Source organism: Toxorhynchites rutilus, chromosome 1 (genome assembly GCF_029784135.1).
Source record: "Toxorhynchites rutilus septentrionalis strain SRP chromosome 1, ASM2978413v1, whole genome shotgun sequence".
Taxonomy (NCBI): Eukaryota; Metazoa; Arthropoda; class Insecta; order Diptera; family Culicidae; genus Toxorhynchites; species Toxorhynchites rutilus.
This window is the reverse complement of record NC_073744.1, coordinates 117,423,810-117,436,530: the sequence shown is the minus strand read 5'-3', so window position 1 is coordinate 117,436,530 and position 12,721 is coordinate 117,423,810. Positions and strand designations below refer to the sequence as shown.

Here is a 12,721-nt window from a genome sequence, read left to right as displayed (position 1 = left end):
GAGGACTGGAGCGGAATGCCTCTGACAAGATTACCACCACTCCAGTGTGCAGGAATTTTCACAACACAACAGATATTAATTCAGTCGCTACGTCAATCTGCTTTTCCGGATGAAGAGCGCGCCTCGTACCCCCCATAACAAAAGTCGTATTCCAACACTCAAGCACTTATGTAGGATAGGAAAGGGCGTTGCGTATCAATCTTCGACTTTGCAGAGGAGAGAATGTAGAAAAGTTTCCAGCTAGAGGAGATGTGTCTAAAACGCGCCTGCCGGGCAATTTGACCCACCTGATTTTCTCGTAAACCAGCAAGAATAGAAATGCAATGGATATAGGCAATCGTGCAATGATAGAATCCTACCATGCAAGTTTTACATTTGTAACATGCTTTAAAAAAATAAGAAAAATAATTTTCTTTGGAAGCGATTTTCGAAGTAACTTTCTACATCATTTCTATAAGGTTTTTGTTGCTTGAAACCGATTCAAAGGCGATAACTGTGGGTCATATTTATTGAGTCGAGTTCCCAGTAAATATCTCAGATGAAGAAAATGGTAAGAAAGGATTCTTTTTTTTTCTCAATTTGATATTTTCCGCACCAGCTTACCATCGGGCAGTATGGCATACCCTCGATCGGGGGAATTTGCTCGCTTTCGGCCGTAAACATTCTCACAAGAGAAATAGCTTGTATGTGAGGGATTCCAGATGATTTTTTCAAATATCTCTGCATGGACGAATAAATGTCATAATGAACAAAAATGTGCAAACCATCACGATATTTCTAAATCATGTTCGATAAATCACACAAACAATTGTTTTCACATACTTTGAAATGACCTCAGTATGTTTTCACAAAATTAAATGTCTTCAAAACGGAAAACAAGAGCGCGGACTGGAGAATTAATGCACGAATACTGGGAGAACATGAAGAGTATAGATTGATGGAATCTCTCATTCATACAAGCTGTTTCTCTGAGCTTTATAGTCTCTGAGAGAAACAATATGGGCATATTATACTTCTGCCATTTAACACCGTATTATTGGAAATTTAGAATTTGGGCCCCTTACAAAATAAAGTTCGTAGCACTTTTGTTATTCAGTATCTAAAATACAGAACATGTACAGATGACTGAGGGTTAACTAATCTACGTACTGACGTAGTTGTTACCTTTAATTTAAAGAGCACGGTCAAGATAAATACATTTTCGCTTAGAGGGTGCGTATTACACACTTCTCCTATACACACAGAGCGATCCAGCATCGAAGAAAAATGAGACGTGAAGAAATATCGTTAAAATCAATGGCGCAATTTGAATCTAGCGCAAATTGATTAAAGTTTTCACCTCATTAGCGAGTCGGAGTTTCATCAACGCAGTTCAAGCTCGACAAAATTCATCATGTTTGCAGAGAATAACTGCATTAGCGTTTTCGGAACACTTTTTTTCCTTCTATTAAGTAGTGCTTTTATGGTAAAGATTTTGATTAATCCCATTCCAATGGACTGCGGGTTTTTTATATTAGATTTTGGAAAAACTCGTACCGTCTGTGAGTAGATAAATATTACACTCGAAAAACTTGCAATACTTTCTTTTGTGTTTAACTTTTTATTGCATGAGTAAAAATTGACGAAATTTTGGGTAAAACTAGTTGAGATTGCAATGTATACGTGTGCATGAATTTCGTCACAATCTGTCAAGTAGTTATCGTGGAAATTCCAGACAAGGCCCACAGTTGGATCGCAAAACAGCACCGTGTTCCGTGTGGTAAAATCGTTCAAAGAGACCCATACGACCAAGTGGCGGTGGTAGCGGAAGAAAAGCGTAAACGACCGACTCCGTGAAGGCAACGAAAGTGAGGAATTACTTCAAGCGCGATCCGATCCTTTCGATTCGGGACGTGGCCAAGAAGGTCAGTACTTCCGTCCGGTTCGCCCAGCAGACAATGAAGCGGGCCAAACTTCATGTCTTTAAAGTAAGGAAAGCGCCTAATCGAACCGATAAACAGAATACGGTGGCCAAATTCTGCCCCAGGAAGTTAGACCGCGAGTGGTTGGTGCAGCCGAAATGCATCGTAATGAACGACGAGATGTAAAATCTTATCAACTTCGCCCTAAAAAAATATTCTGGGCGATTATGAGGGGCACGGAAGATCTTCAAAAACGACCAGGATTTAAAGGAAGAGTGTATGAAGGTTTGTAAGAAGGAGAGTTGCACAGGATTTGAAGTGTAGCGTTAAGTCCAAGGTGCGGGGATTTAGCCTAGAAGAGGAGGTTGAATACCCCACTTTGCAAAAACATAGCTAATATGCATCTATTTATTCCCTGAGAGTTCCAAAGTTCGGGTCGGGGGATTTTTTGTCAAAGAAATTTCTTTATGAGTATCAAATGAGAGGGCTTGACTAGTAGAACACAGTAATTTATAAAAAATGCAAATCCAAGATGGCTGCCACGAAAAAATGGCGGACTACATATTATGTCAAAACCCCGTTAATATGGGTATCAAATGGGCTTGACTAGCAGAATACGGTTATTTATGAAAAACCAAATCAAATATCAAATGAAAGGGCTTGAATAATAGAACACAGTTATTTATGGAAATGCAAATCCAATATGGCTGCCACTACCAAATGGCAGGCTACATATTTTCTCAAAACCAAATTAATATTGGTATCAAATGAAATGTCCCAAATTTATAGAAATTTGACCAATAGGAACGGACCGAATTTATAAATCACCTTTATGTCTGCTGTCATTTTAAAAATGCTTATCTTGAAACATCCAATTTGACCATCGCTACAAAATAGCTGATTCCATATCATCTCAAAAAAAGGATGATTGAGATTTGTGTATCAAACGAACGAATTTGACTTGAAGAACACCCTATGTATTTTCTGCAATCTACTCAATATCGGTATCAAATAAAATTATTTGACTGATAGAATACAGTACAATGGTTTTATTGTAGAGAAATATTCTAATGAAAAAGAAAATGTACTAAAAACTAGAAAATAAAAAAAATTGTTGTTAGAAAAAAATTTTCCCTGTAATAGTGCCTATCTTCCGATATATGGACGACTTGTTGAAAATTTTAAGGGCTATTCATATATATATTTTTGGGAATTTTAAAGAAATACGTTTTTGAGAAAAATGAATTTTAATTTTTTAAATAACTTTTTAGTCAACGAATTTTTTTCGAAAAAATTTTCGGTATTTTTTGTGAAAATTTAAACAATTTTCTACATTTCATCCTTTGACATGAATTTTGTAAGTATTATAACTTTTAAGTTATGAATTTTTGTAAAAAATGAAGAAAAAAAATTGGCTTTTTCCAAAACGTAGTCTAATTATTTAACGAATATTTCAAGTATGCAAAGTTGGTTAAATTACCCATGTCTTTACACCCACAACGTTTCACTGCTATCTGAGATGGTGCTGCCAACGGCCTGTCGAGTTGGCATGAAATTCGTCAATACCTACTGTTCGCCGCAAAAGCCCCTCGTTTAGAATCAGTAACGGTAGCTAACGTGATCTGCTACCTGTGACGGGTGATCCAAGAACTAAATAGGTAAACAAATGAATAGGGAAAAATCGTAAACAAATATAACAAAAGAAAACTATTGGATTGAAGTGCGAGATAAATAAGCGAATTTATTAAAATTAAATTAAAATTCTGTTTGTGATAAGAGAACTGAAAGGAGACTGAAATGTGAGTTCTAAAATGAATTTATACTGAATTTTTATGCCACAATAAATATAATTTACAGCTTTAAGCTGATCACACCAAAAATACGATTGGTTGATTTTCGCTGGAAGAACTCCATCAAATCTATCACAACAGTTCTTAAAGATTTCAACCGAAAAAGGATGAGTTCACAGGCGAATGTGAGGCAAACCCGTCCACGGACGAGGGCTCAGCAGGCGAATGCTGCCCCCAATACGGGTATCGACGACGATCAGATATCAAATCAATCGTCGGAAGATTCATTCATACCATCCATGGTAGATAGTGACAGAGGAGAGCTGCACGATTGTGCCGGTTGTAATCGACCGAACAGCTCTGAACGCTATATGGTACAGAGCCAGAAGTGTATTCGCTGGTATCATTTTTCCTGTGCGAACGTGAACACGACCACGGTACGTTCATCCTGTTTCGTCTGCGTTTCATGCATGCGGAGTGAGATTTCCGGTGTACTGGAACCAGCGGCGAGTCGGATAAGTGGTATTACCAGTACGTCTAGTACCCGTGCAGCCAGAGTGGCTCGCGAACTACAACGTCTCGAGGAAGAAAAGAAGTTGTTGGAAGAGCTTAGTCGAGAGAGAATCGAAAAGGAACGCGCCCTCAACGAACGAGAACATCGAGAAAAAATGGAACGCGAAAAGCAGTTTATCGCTCGGAAACACGAGTTACTGAACCGTCAGGACAACGAAGACGCAAGAAGTGTACGTAGTGTGCGGAGCAGCCAGAGGGATGCGATGCGCACCGAAAATTGGGTTAGACAAACCGAAACAGTTGCTAGTGAGGTCATCATTCCGACATCAACTTCTATGAGTGCTAATCATCCGGAGGATACTTGTCTGGGAAATCCGCAGGGATTACATCCTTCTTCAACGCCACTGAAGATTAATACACCCGTGGTACATACATCCGCAGGCGGTGACCGTACGGGATTAGAGGAGAATTCGATCCCACGGAACATGAAGAGTGAGATAGTTGCAGAAAATGCTGAGAAGTCTCTGGAAAACTCAGACAAGGTAAATGCGGATAAAGTAAGTCAAACCGTTTTGCCCATTGTCGATCTACAACCCTACGCCGATTTATTAAGGGTGGAAGAAGTAGTCCCAACCGGTGCATATCCCAAAGTGAATCGTTTAGGTCCGCAGTGTTACAAGCGTTGGAGTGTTCAAACCAGTGATCTGCCTAAGCAGGCCCTGTTGCAGCAACAGCAAACAGAAACGGAGCATCGAGACGTCGAAGCATTATTGGCGAGACACCGATTCGACATCGACACGAGACGAAAGCGAGAAAGCGAATTAATGGACCAGATTAAAAACCTGCAGTCGCAGCATGCTGAGGAGCTGAAGCTAGTACGAGAATCGGAGACAGGTTTACGAAGTCGACTCAAAGACAGTGAGCGTGAGCAAGCAGAGCTGAAAACGCAGATAAAGAACCTGCAGCTGCAGTTCGTCGAGGGCAGCGAGTGGATGCGCAATTCAGAAGCAGATTTGCGTGCTCAGCTCGATAAACGCAATCGGGAATGCGAAACTCTTCAACTTCAAGTGGGAAAACTGGAGAGAGAAATTAATGGTTTGCGCGTAACGGAGCAGCAATTTCAACTGCAGATAGAAGCAATTCTTCGGCGTGAACAAGAAGCCATTCGTCGGCAAAGTGAAGCAGAAAAAGAATACGGGGACTTGCTCGAGGAGGTACAACAAATTATCAATCGATATGAAGGTCGGTCGGATGATTGTAGTTTTTCTGCTCCGCTACCTCCACCTCCGGCCTCGTGGTTTGATTCAACAAAGGAAAATAATGACGAATTGAATCCACCTTTTTCTCCTCCTCTGATTTCGGCTGATGATGGTTTACCAGGAGTGTTTGGTGAGGGAATCTCTTCCATGCCACCCGCACCAATTCCTCCTACGCCTATCTATCCGCTACAATTTTCTCAGGGTTTAGTTCCGTCTTATACAAGCGGTCATTCTGGACCAACGATGCATCAGTTAGCAGCTAGACAGGTTGTCATTAAGGAGCTTCCGATTTTTTCTGGGGATCCGATCGATTGGCCATTTTTCATAAGTAGCTATCAAAATTCTACGGAAGCTTGTGGGTATTCTAACGCCGAAAATCTCCTGCGTCTGCAACGTAGTCTGAGAGGTAGTGCGAAAGATTCAGTCAGCAGCTTCCTCCTCCATCCATCGACAGTGCCGCAAATTTTATCCACTCTACAACAACTGTACGGACGGCCGGAACAAATCGTGAACAACATGATTGCCAAGGTTCGAGCAACTCCTGCCCCGAAGCCAGACCGGTTAGAGACACTGGTTAGCTTTGGATTGGTAGTTCAAAATCTGTGCGGACACCTGAAAGTAGTTGGGTTACAAAATCATCTCGCTAATCCGATTCTACTCCAAGAGCTTGTGGATAAGCTGCCAGCAACGGTCAAATTTAGCTGGGCGCTTTACCAGGAACAAGTTCCAGTAGTTGATTTGAACGTATTCAGTGCTTACATGGCGAAAATATCATAGGCGGCGAGTGGCGTAACACAGCATACAACTATTACGTCGAAAATTAATAAAGATGAACGAATTCGACAAAAAGAGAGATCGTATCTCAACACACACGTGTCTATGGATCAATGGAAACCAAATCGCAAAAACGAAGAGGTGACCTCAGATAACGGTAGTAGAAGGCAAAAAGAAAGTGGTACAGGTACAGCTGGTAGCAAATTTTGTTTCGTTTGCAAAGTCGATAGTCACCAAGTCGAAAGCTGCGCATCATTCAAAGGGTTGAATTTGGATGGTAGGTGGAAAGCGGTGAAGGTGAACAAACTTTGTGCTCGCTGCCTTACATCACATGCACGGTGGCCGTGCAAAGGGGAAATCTGTGGAATCAACGACTGCCCTAAGCGACACCACCGTTTGCTCCATTTTGATCCACCTACTGCGTCTAAGAACACTGATGCGGTAGTAGCAGTTCATCGTCAGTTGTCGTCATCAACACTCTTCCGCATCCTACCGGTTACATTATTCGGTAAAAATGGGCAATTTAACACCTACGCATTCCTCGACGATGGGTCGTCGGTAACTCTCGTAGAGCGGTCGATCGCAAACGCCCTAGGGGTCAGAGGGGAAATGGAAATATTACACATCGAATGGACTGGAGGCATTAATAAGACCATTGCTGGAGCAGAAGTTGTAACGATGGAGATATCCGAGGCTGGTGGAAGCAAACGGTACAAACTATCAGAAGTGTACACAGTCGACAATCTCGGCTTACCGCAACAGACAACGGACTACGCTGAGCTCGCTGCACGATATACGCATCTCGAGAAACTTCCAGTGAAGAGCTTTAAGTCAGCCATACCAGGTATCCTCATCGGACAGAGCAACTGTCATCTACTTGCTACATTGAAATTGCGGGAAGGCAAATTGAACGAGCCGGTTGCAACAAAGACCAGAATCGGATGGGCAGTTTGTGGTAGTTTACGGAGTTCACAGACAAGTGATGTGCACAAACAACTTCACATGTATGCGGTGCCAACGACTGTTGATCTCCACGAGTACGTTCAGCGCTTCTTCGACATCGAGAGTTTGGGCGTAGCTGTTGTACCAGCCGTAAAGGGGGCTGAAGAAGAACGAGCATATAAAATACTAAAAGAAACTACGCGACGTACCAGCAGTGGGAAATTCGAGATTGGTCTAATTTGGAGGTACGATTACATAGAGTTTCCTGATAGCCGGCCGATGGCAGAACGACGCTTCAGGTGCCTCGAAAAACGTTTGGCTAGGAATCCAGAGCTTTACGACAGCGTACGACAACAAATAGCGGAGTTTAAAGCTAAAGGCTATATGCATGAAGCGACGGCAGAAGAAATTGCCGAATTCGACCTGAGATGTACATGGTACTTGCCGATCGGAGTAGTTGTCAGTGAAAAGAAGCCAGGAAAGGTTATCTGGGACGCTGCAGCAAAAGTTGACGGAGTATCGCTGAACTCTATGTTGCTTAAGGGTCCGGATCTTCTGACTCCGTTATTGTCCGTGTTGTTTCCATATCGGGAGCGTGAAGTGGCAGTGTCAGCTGATGTTAGAGAAATGTTTCTACAGATGTTGGTTCGGGCACAAGATCGCAGTGCATTGTTGTTCCCGTATAGAGATTCTCCAGAGCTGCCACTGAAGACCATGGTGTCCAATGTTGCGATATTCGGAGCAGCCTGTTCCCCATCACATTCGCAGTACGTGAAAAATTTGAACGCGACCGAACAAGAAGCAGAACTTCCACGAGGAGCGGCAGCAGTGAAAAAGCGGCATTACGTGGACGATTACGTAGATAGCTTTGACACAGCTGAGGAAGCCTTTTAAGTGACGCAAGAGGTAATCGAGGTCCACAAACGAGCGGGATTCCATATCCGCAATTGGATGTCGAATGACCGGAGCGTACTAGAGAAGCTAGGGGAAGAGAACCTAAAATCATCAAAGCCCATGCTACCGGAGAAGGACATTGGGTTTGAACGAGTGTTGGGGATGGCGTGGATACAAGAAGAAGATGTCTTCGTGTTTTCGTTGCAGTTTTGCGAAAAAATGAGAACCCTACTGGAAGGTACCGTGATCCTAACAAAAAGGGAAATGCTTCGGCTAGTCATGAGCATCTACGATCACCTTGGATTGGTGGCATCGTTTGTCATCCATGGGAAAATCCTTATCCAAGAAGTTTGGCGAACTGACACGGATTGGGACTCCAACATTCCAATGGAGATTGCAACTCGTTGGATGGAATGGTTGGCAACACTGAGGAACATGACCGGATTGCGTATTCCCCGGTGCTATTTTCCTGGATATGATCCAGAAAGCTTCGATAGTCTTGAGTTGCACGTGTTCGTGGAAGCCAGCGCCCAGGCTTATGCAGCAGTAGCGTACTTTCGCATTTCAGATCGGGGTCAGATCAGGGTGGCTCTTGTTGCGTCCAAAACGAAGGTCGCACCACTTAGAGGAGTTTCGATTCCTCGTTTAGAGTTGATGGCAGCGTTACTTGGAGCTCGCTTGCGGAAAACGATCGAGGAGAATCACTCGATAAAGGTGAAGAAAACCTGTTTTTGGAGCGACTCATCGACGGTTTGTTCCTGGATTAAATCGGATACACGTCGATATCGCCAGTTTGTCACATTCAGAATCGATGAAATATTGAGTCTTTCGAGCATCGACGAATGGCAGTGGATTTCAACGAAGATCAACGTGGCAGATGAAGCCACCAAATGGGGAAAGGGTCCTTCGTGTAACATTGAAAGCCGTTGGTTCCAGGGACCCGAGTTTCTTTATAACAACGATACCGATATGATGATGGTTCCGAATGATAATACGGATGAAAGTGACAAGGAGTTACGGGAGGCGTATGTATGCAGTCATCTGGTCAGGGAACCGCTAATAGATCCTGAAAGATTTTCGCGGTTTGAAAAAATGTTGCGCTCGGTGGCATATGTTCATCACTTTGTGGATAACCTGCGAACTTCAAAGAATAATGAATCAACGGGTACTGTTGGGGTAACTAGCGCGGAAATTCGCAAAGCTGAGAGAACTTTGTGGTTGATCGCGCAATCTGAAGCGTTTCCGGATGAAGCAGCGATCTTAAAGGCGAATTTAGAACGGAGTGGTGGAGGCCAGAAAAAAATTGGAGCATCTAGCAGTTTACTGAAGCAATCTCCATTCGCGGACGAATACGGGGTGTTGAGAGTAGGCAGTAGAGCTGCGGACGCGCAAGTTATGGCTTACGACTCGAAGTTTCCTATTATTCTGCCTAGAAACCACAAAATTACGGAGCTGCTGCTGGATTTTTACCACAGGAAGTACGGACATGCAAACGATGAGACCATAGTGAATGAGGTGCGTCAGAAATTTCATGTCTCACGGCTGCGAGTTGAAGTACGCCTTATTAGAAAGCGATGTATGTGGTGCCGGGTGTACAAGACAACGCCGATCGCCCCTAAAATGGGACCGCTACCTGCGGTACGATTACAACCGTATGTGCGGGCGTTCACTTACGTGGGTGTAGACATTTTTGGTCCGTATTTGGTGAAGGTTGGACGAAGCGTAGTTAAACGATGGGTGTGTCTTTTCACGTGCCTCACTATCAGAGCAATCCACCTAGAGGTAGTAGCCAGTTTAACCACGGATTCGTGTAAGAAGGCAATTAGGAGATTCATTGCACGACGGGGTTCCCCTCAGGAAATATTCTCCGACAATGGCACTAATTTTGTAGGAGCGAGCCGGGAGCTACGGAACGAAATCAGCAGGATTCATTCTGAATTGGGTAGTACATTCACAAATGCTCAAACTCAGTGGCGTTTCAACCCTCCTGCTGCTCCTCATATGGGAGGCTGCTGGGAGAGGATGGTACGGGCCGTAAAATCAGCACTTGGATGCGTTCCGATTGTGCGGAAGCTAGACGAGGAGTCGCTTGCTACAGTGATGGCAGAAGCTGAAAGCATGGTCAATTCTCGACCATTGACGTTCATCCCGCTGGAAACGGCTGACCATGAATCGTTGACGCCCAACCATTTTTTGCTTCTCAATTCCAATGGTGTACGAGAACCGGAGAAGCTACCAACAGATGAAAAAATGGCATTGAAAAATAGTTGGAACATGGTTAAGCACACGATGGACAACTTTTGGCGCCGTTGGTTGGTGGAATACCTCCCGACTATTATTAGACGGACGAAGTGGTTTCAGGACGTAAGACAGATCGAAGTGGGAGACCTGGTGCTTGTGGTGGACGAGAATATCCGGAACCGGTGGTTACGTGGACGAGTGATCCACACAGTTCCAGGAAGAGACGGAGTAGCACGTAGTGCAGAGGTGAAGACATCCTTTGGGATTTTGAAAAGGCCGGTAACGAGACTGGCTCTGCTGGACGTGGAAAAATTGGGTGACGCTGAACCGGAAGTTAAGGCGACACGGGGGGGAGACTGTTCGCCGCAAAAGCCCCTCGTTTAGAATCAGTAACGGTAGCTAACGTGATCTGCTACCTGTGACGGGTGATCCAAGAACTAAATAGGTAAACAAATGAATAGGGAAAAATCGTAAACAAATATAACAAAAGAAAACTATTGGATTGAAGTGCGAGATAAATAAGCGAATTTATTAAAATTAAATTAAAATTCTGTTTGTGATAAGAGAACTGAAAGGAGACTGAAATGTGAGTTCTAAAATGAATTTATACTGAATTTTTATGTCACAATAAATATAATTTACAGCTTTAAGCTGATCACACCAAAAATACGATTGGTTGATTTTCGCTGGAAGAACTCCATCAAATCTATCACAACACCTACTTCGAGGCTGCAAATGTTCCACTGGGAACGTCAGAGCCATTCAAGTTTCCGGCTTTTTGGTGATCATTTTTGTCTGTTGATTTTGTTTCAAGTACGGTTTATTGCTCTAATTTGTGGTGTAAAATTTTTATTTATTTCAGTCAACCATGGATCATCCATATTGTGATGAAGTCAAAATGCCGTCGGTGAAGATTTACTGTGGTTGCGGGTTGAAATTCCAGGTGCCTTCTTTTGCAAATTATATGTCACTGAGAGTGTGCTGCAGACTTATAAAAATGATGATGGTCCCACCTCTTTCCCCTGCAATGGTTTGAGCGGAACGAATTATCTTATTGATAATAATTATATTACGGTATTTATATTTTTTTCATCAACTAACCAGTAGCCAAACTAAATTGAAAAGAAAACGGACTGGTTGTTTCACAGGCATAGATTACTAATCGAAAGAACAATTTAATCCATTATATGAACGTATTTATTCCATGGCATGTCGAGGGAATTTCCAACCCGGGAAGACCCTAGACCGATCGGGAATTGAACCCAATACCTATGTCCGTATTGGCCAAGAATTTACAAGGTAATTCCCGCAATTCTGCAAATGCGATCGAGACCAGACAGCCGAGCAAACCTAAGCCTAATTCCAACCAATACTTCAGGCCCTACATTCAACCTGGAGTATAAACGTATCAACCAGAATCTGCAATGAGATCTGCCGCAACACAGAAAAATCTCCATATAACTATCTGTTAAGAAGATGAATTTACTAGTATTCCGGTTGAGCTATCCCTAGCTTCCCTCTGATTTCCACATTATACCCCTTGGAGTGCTTTATTTTTTTCGCGAAAAACTGCTTTTGCTTATGTTCAATCTAAAGTATTTTTATGTCTGCCAACGCGCGCGGGCTCTGTAAAAATAAACGATTTAATAAAAAAAAACGCGCGCGGGCTCAAACTAATGCAGACTTCATAATTATTTTATTTTTTTAATTAATTGAAAAACTAAAATGAAATGAAAACAAAATCAAACAATACCATCATCATCAGAGTCTTGAAATAAAACAAAATAAAATTTAACAAAAAGAATGCACAAACACAGAAGACAATAATTTACAATATGAAATCATGATGATGGTACCCTTACAAAAGCTTGAGCTGAACGAGTTCTCTTGTTGATAATTATTATGAAGAAATTTATATAAAACAGACTGTTTATGTCACAGGCATAGATTCCCATTCAAAGGACAACTTAAATCATCATCTGGACCTATTTATTCCATGGCATGTCGAGAGAATTTCCAACCCGGGAAGACCCTAGACCGATCGGGAATTGAACCCAATACCTATGTCAGCATTAGCCTTGAATTTACAAAGGAATTCCCGCTTTACTAGATACCCGACAACGACCTGCTAATGCAGTCATTTAGGAGACCAGCAGCTGAGCAAACCTAAACCTTATTCCAGCCGATACTTCAGGCCCTACATTCAACCTGGAATACAAACGTATCAACCTTACTCTGCAATGAGATCCGCCACAACACAGAAAAATCTCGTTATAATTATCAGTTGAGAAAATGAATTTACGAGCATTCTGGTTGAGCTATTCCTAGCTTCATTCTAGTTTCCACATTAAGCCCATTGGAATGTTTTTTTTGACGTAGAACTACGTCTTTCATTAAGGGTGACAAA

General features: G+C 42.6%; 2 protein-coding genes across 2 annotated transcripts; both read left to right on the top strand.

Moving 5' to 3' along the window:
• The first annotated feature begins 3,494 nt into the window (after window positions 1–3,494).
• LOC129761371 (ribosome-binding protein 1-like) lies at window positions 3,495–6,240 on the top strand. Its single transcript, XM_055759093.1, has 2 exons — window positions 3,495–3,700; window positions 3,759–6,240. The coding sequence occupies exon 2, from the start codon at window positions 3,859–3,861 to the stop codon at window positions 6,238–6,240; it is 2,382 nt and encodes a 793-aa protein (XP_055615068.1). The 5' UTR covers window positions 3,495–3,700; window positions 3,759–3,858.
• Window positions 6,241–8,130: 1,890 nt separating this feature from the next.
• Window positions 8,131–10,698, top strand: LOC129761370 (uncharacterized). Its single transcript, XM_055759092.1, has one exon. It carries the CDS (start codon window positions 8,131–8,133, stop codon window positions 10,696–10,698), a length of 2,568 nt encoding a protein of 855 aa, XP_055615067.1.
• The last annotated feature ends 2,023 nt before the right edge of the window (window positions 10,699–12,721 follow it).

Bases quoted from the DNA above. Each gene is read 5' to 3' on its own strand.
- LOC129761371 (XM_055759093.1), top strand. From the start codon at position 3,859: ATGAGTTCACAGGCGAATGTGAGGCAAACCCGTCCACGGACGAGGGCT.
- LOC129761370 (XM_055759092.1), top strand. From the start codon at position 8,131: ATGTCGAATGACCGGAGCGTACTAGAGAAGCTAGGGGAAGAGAACCTA.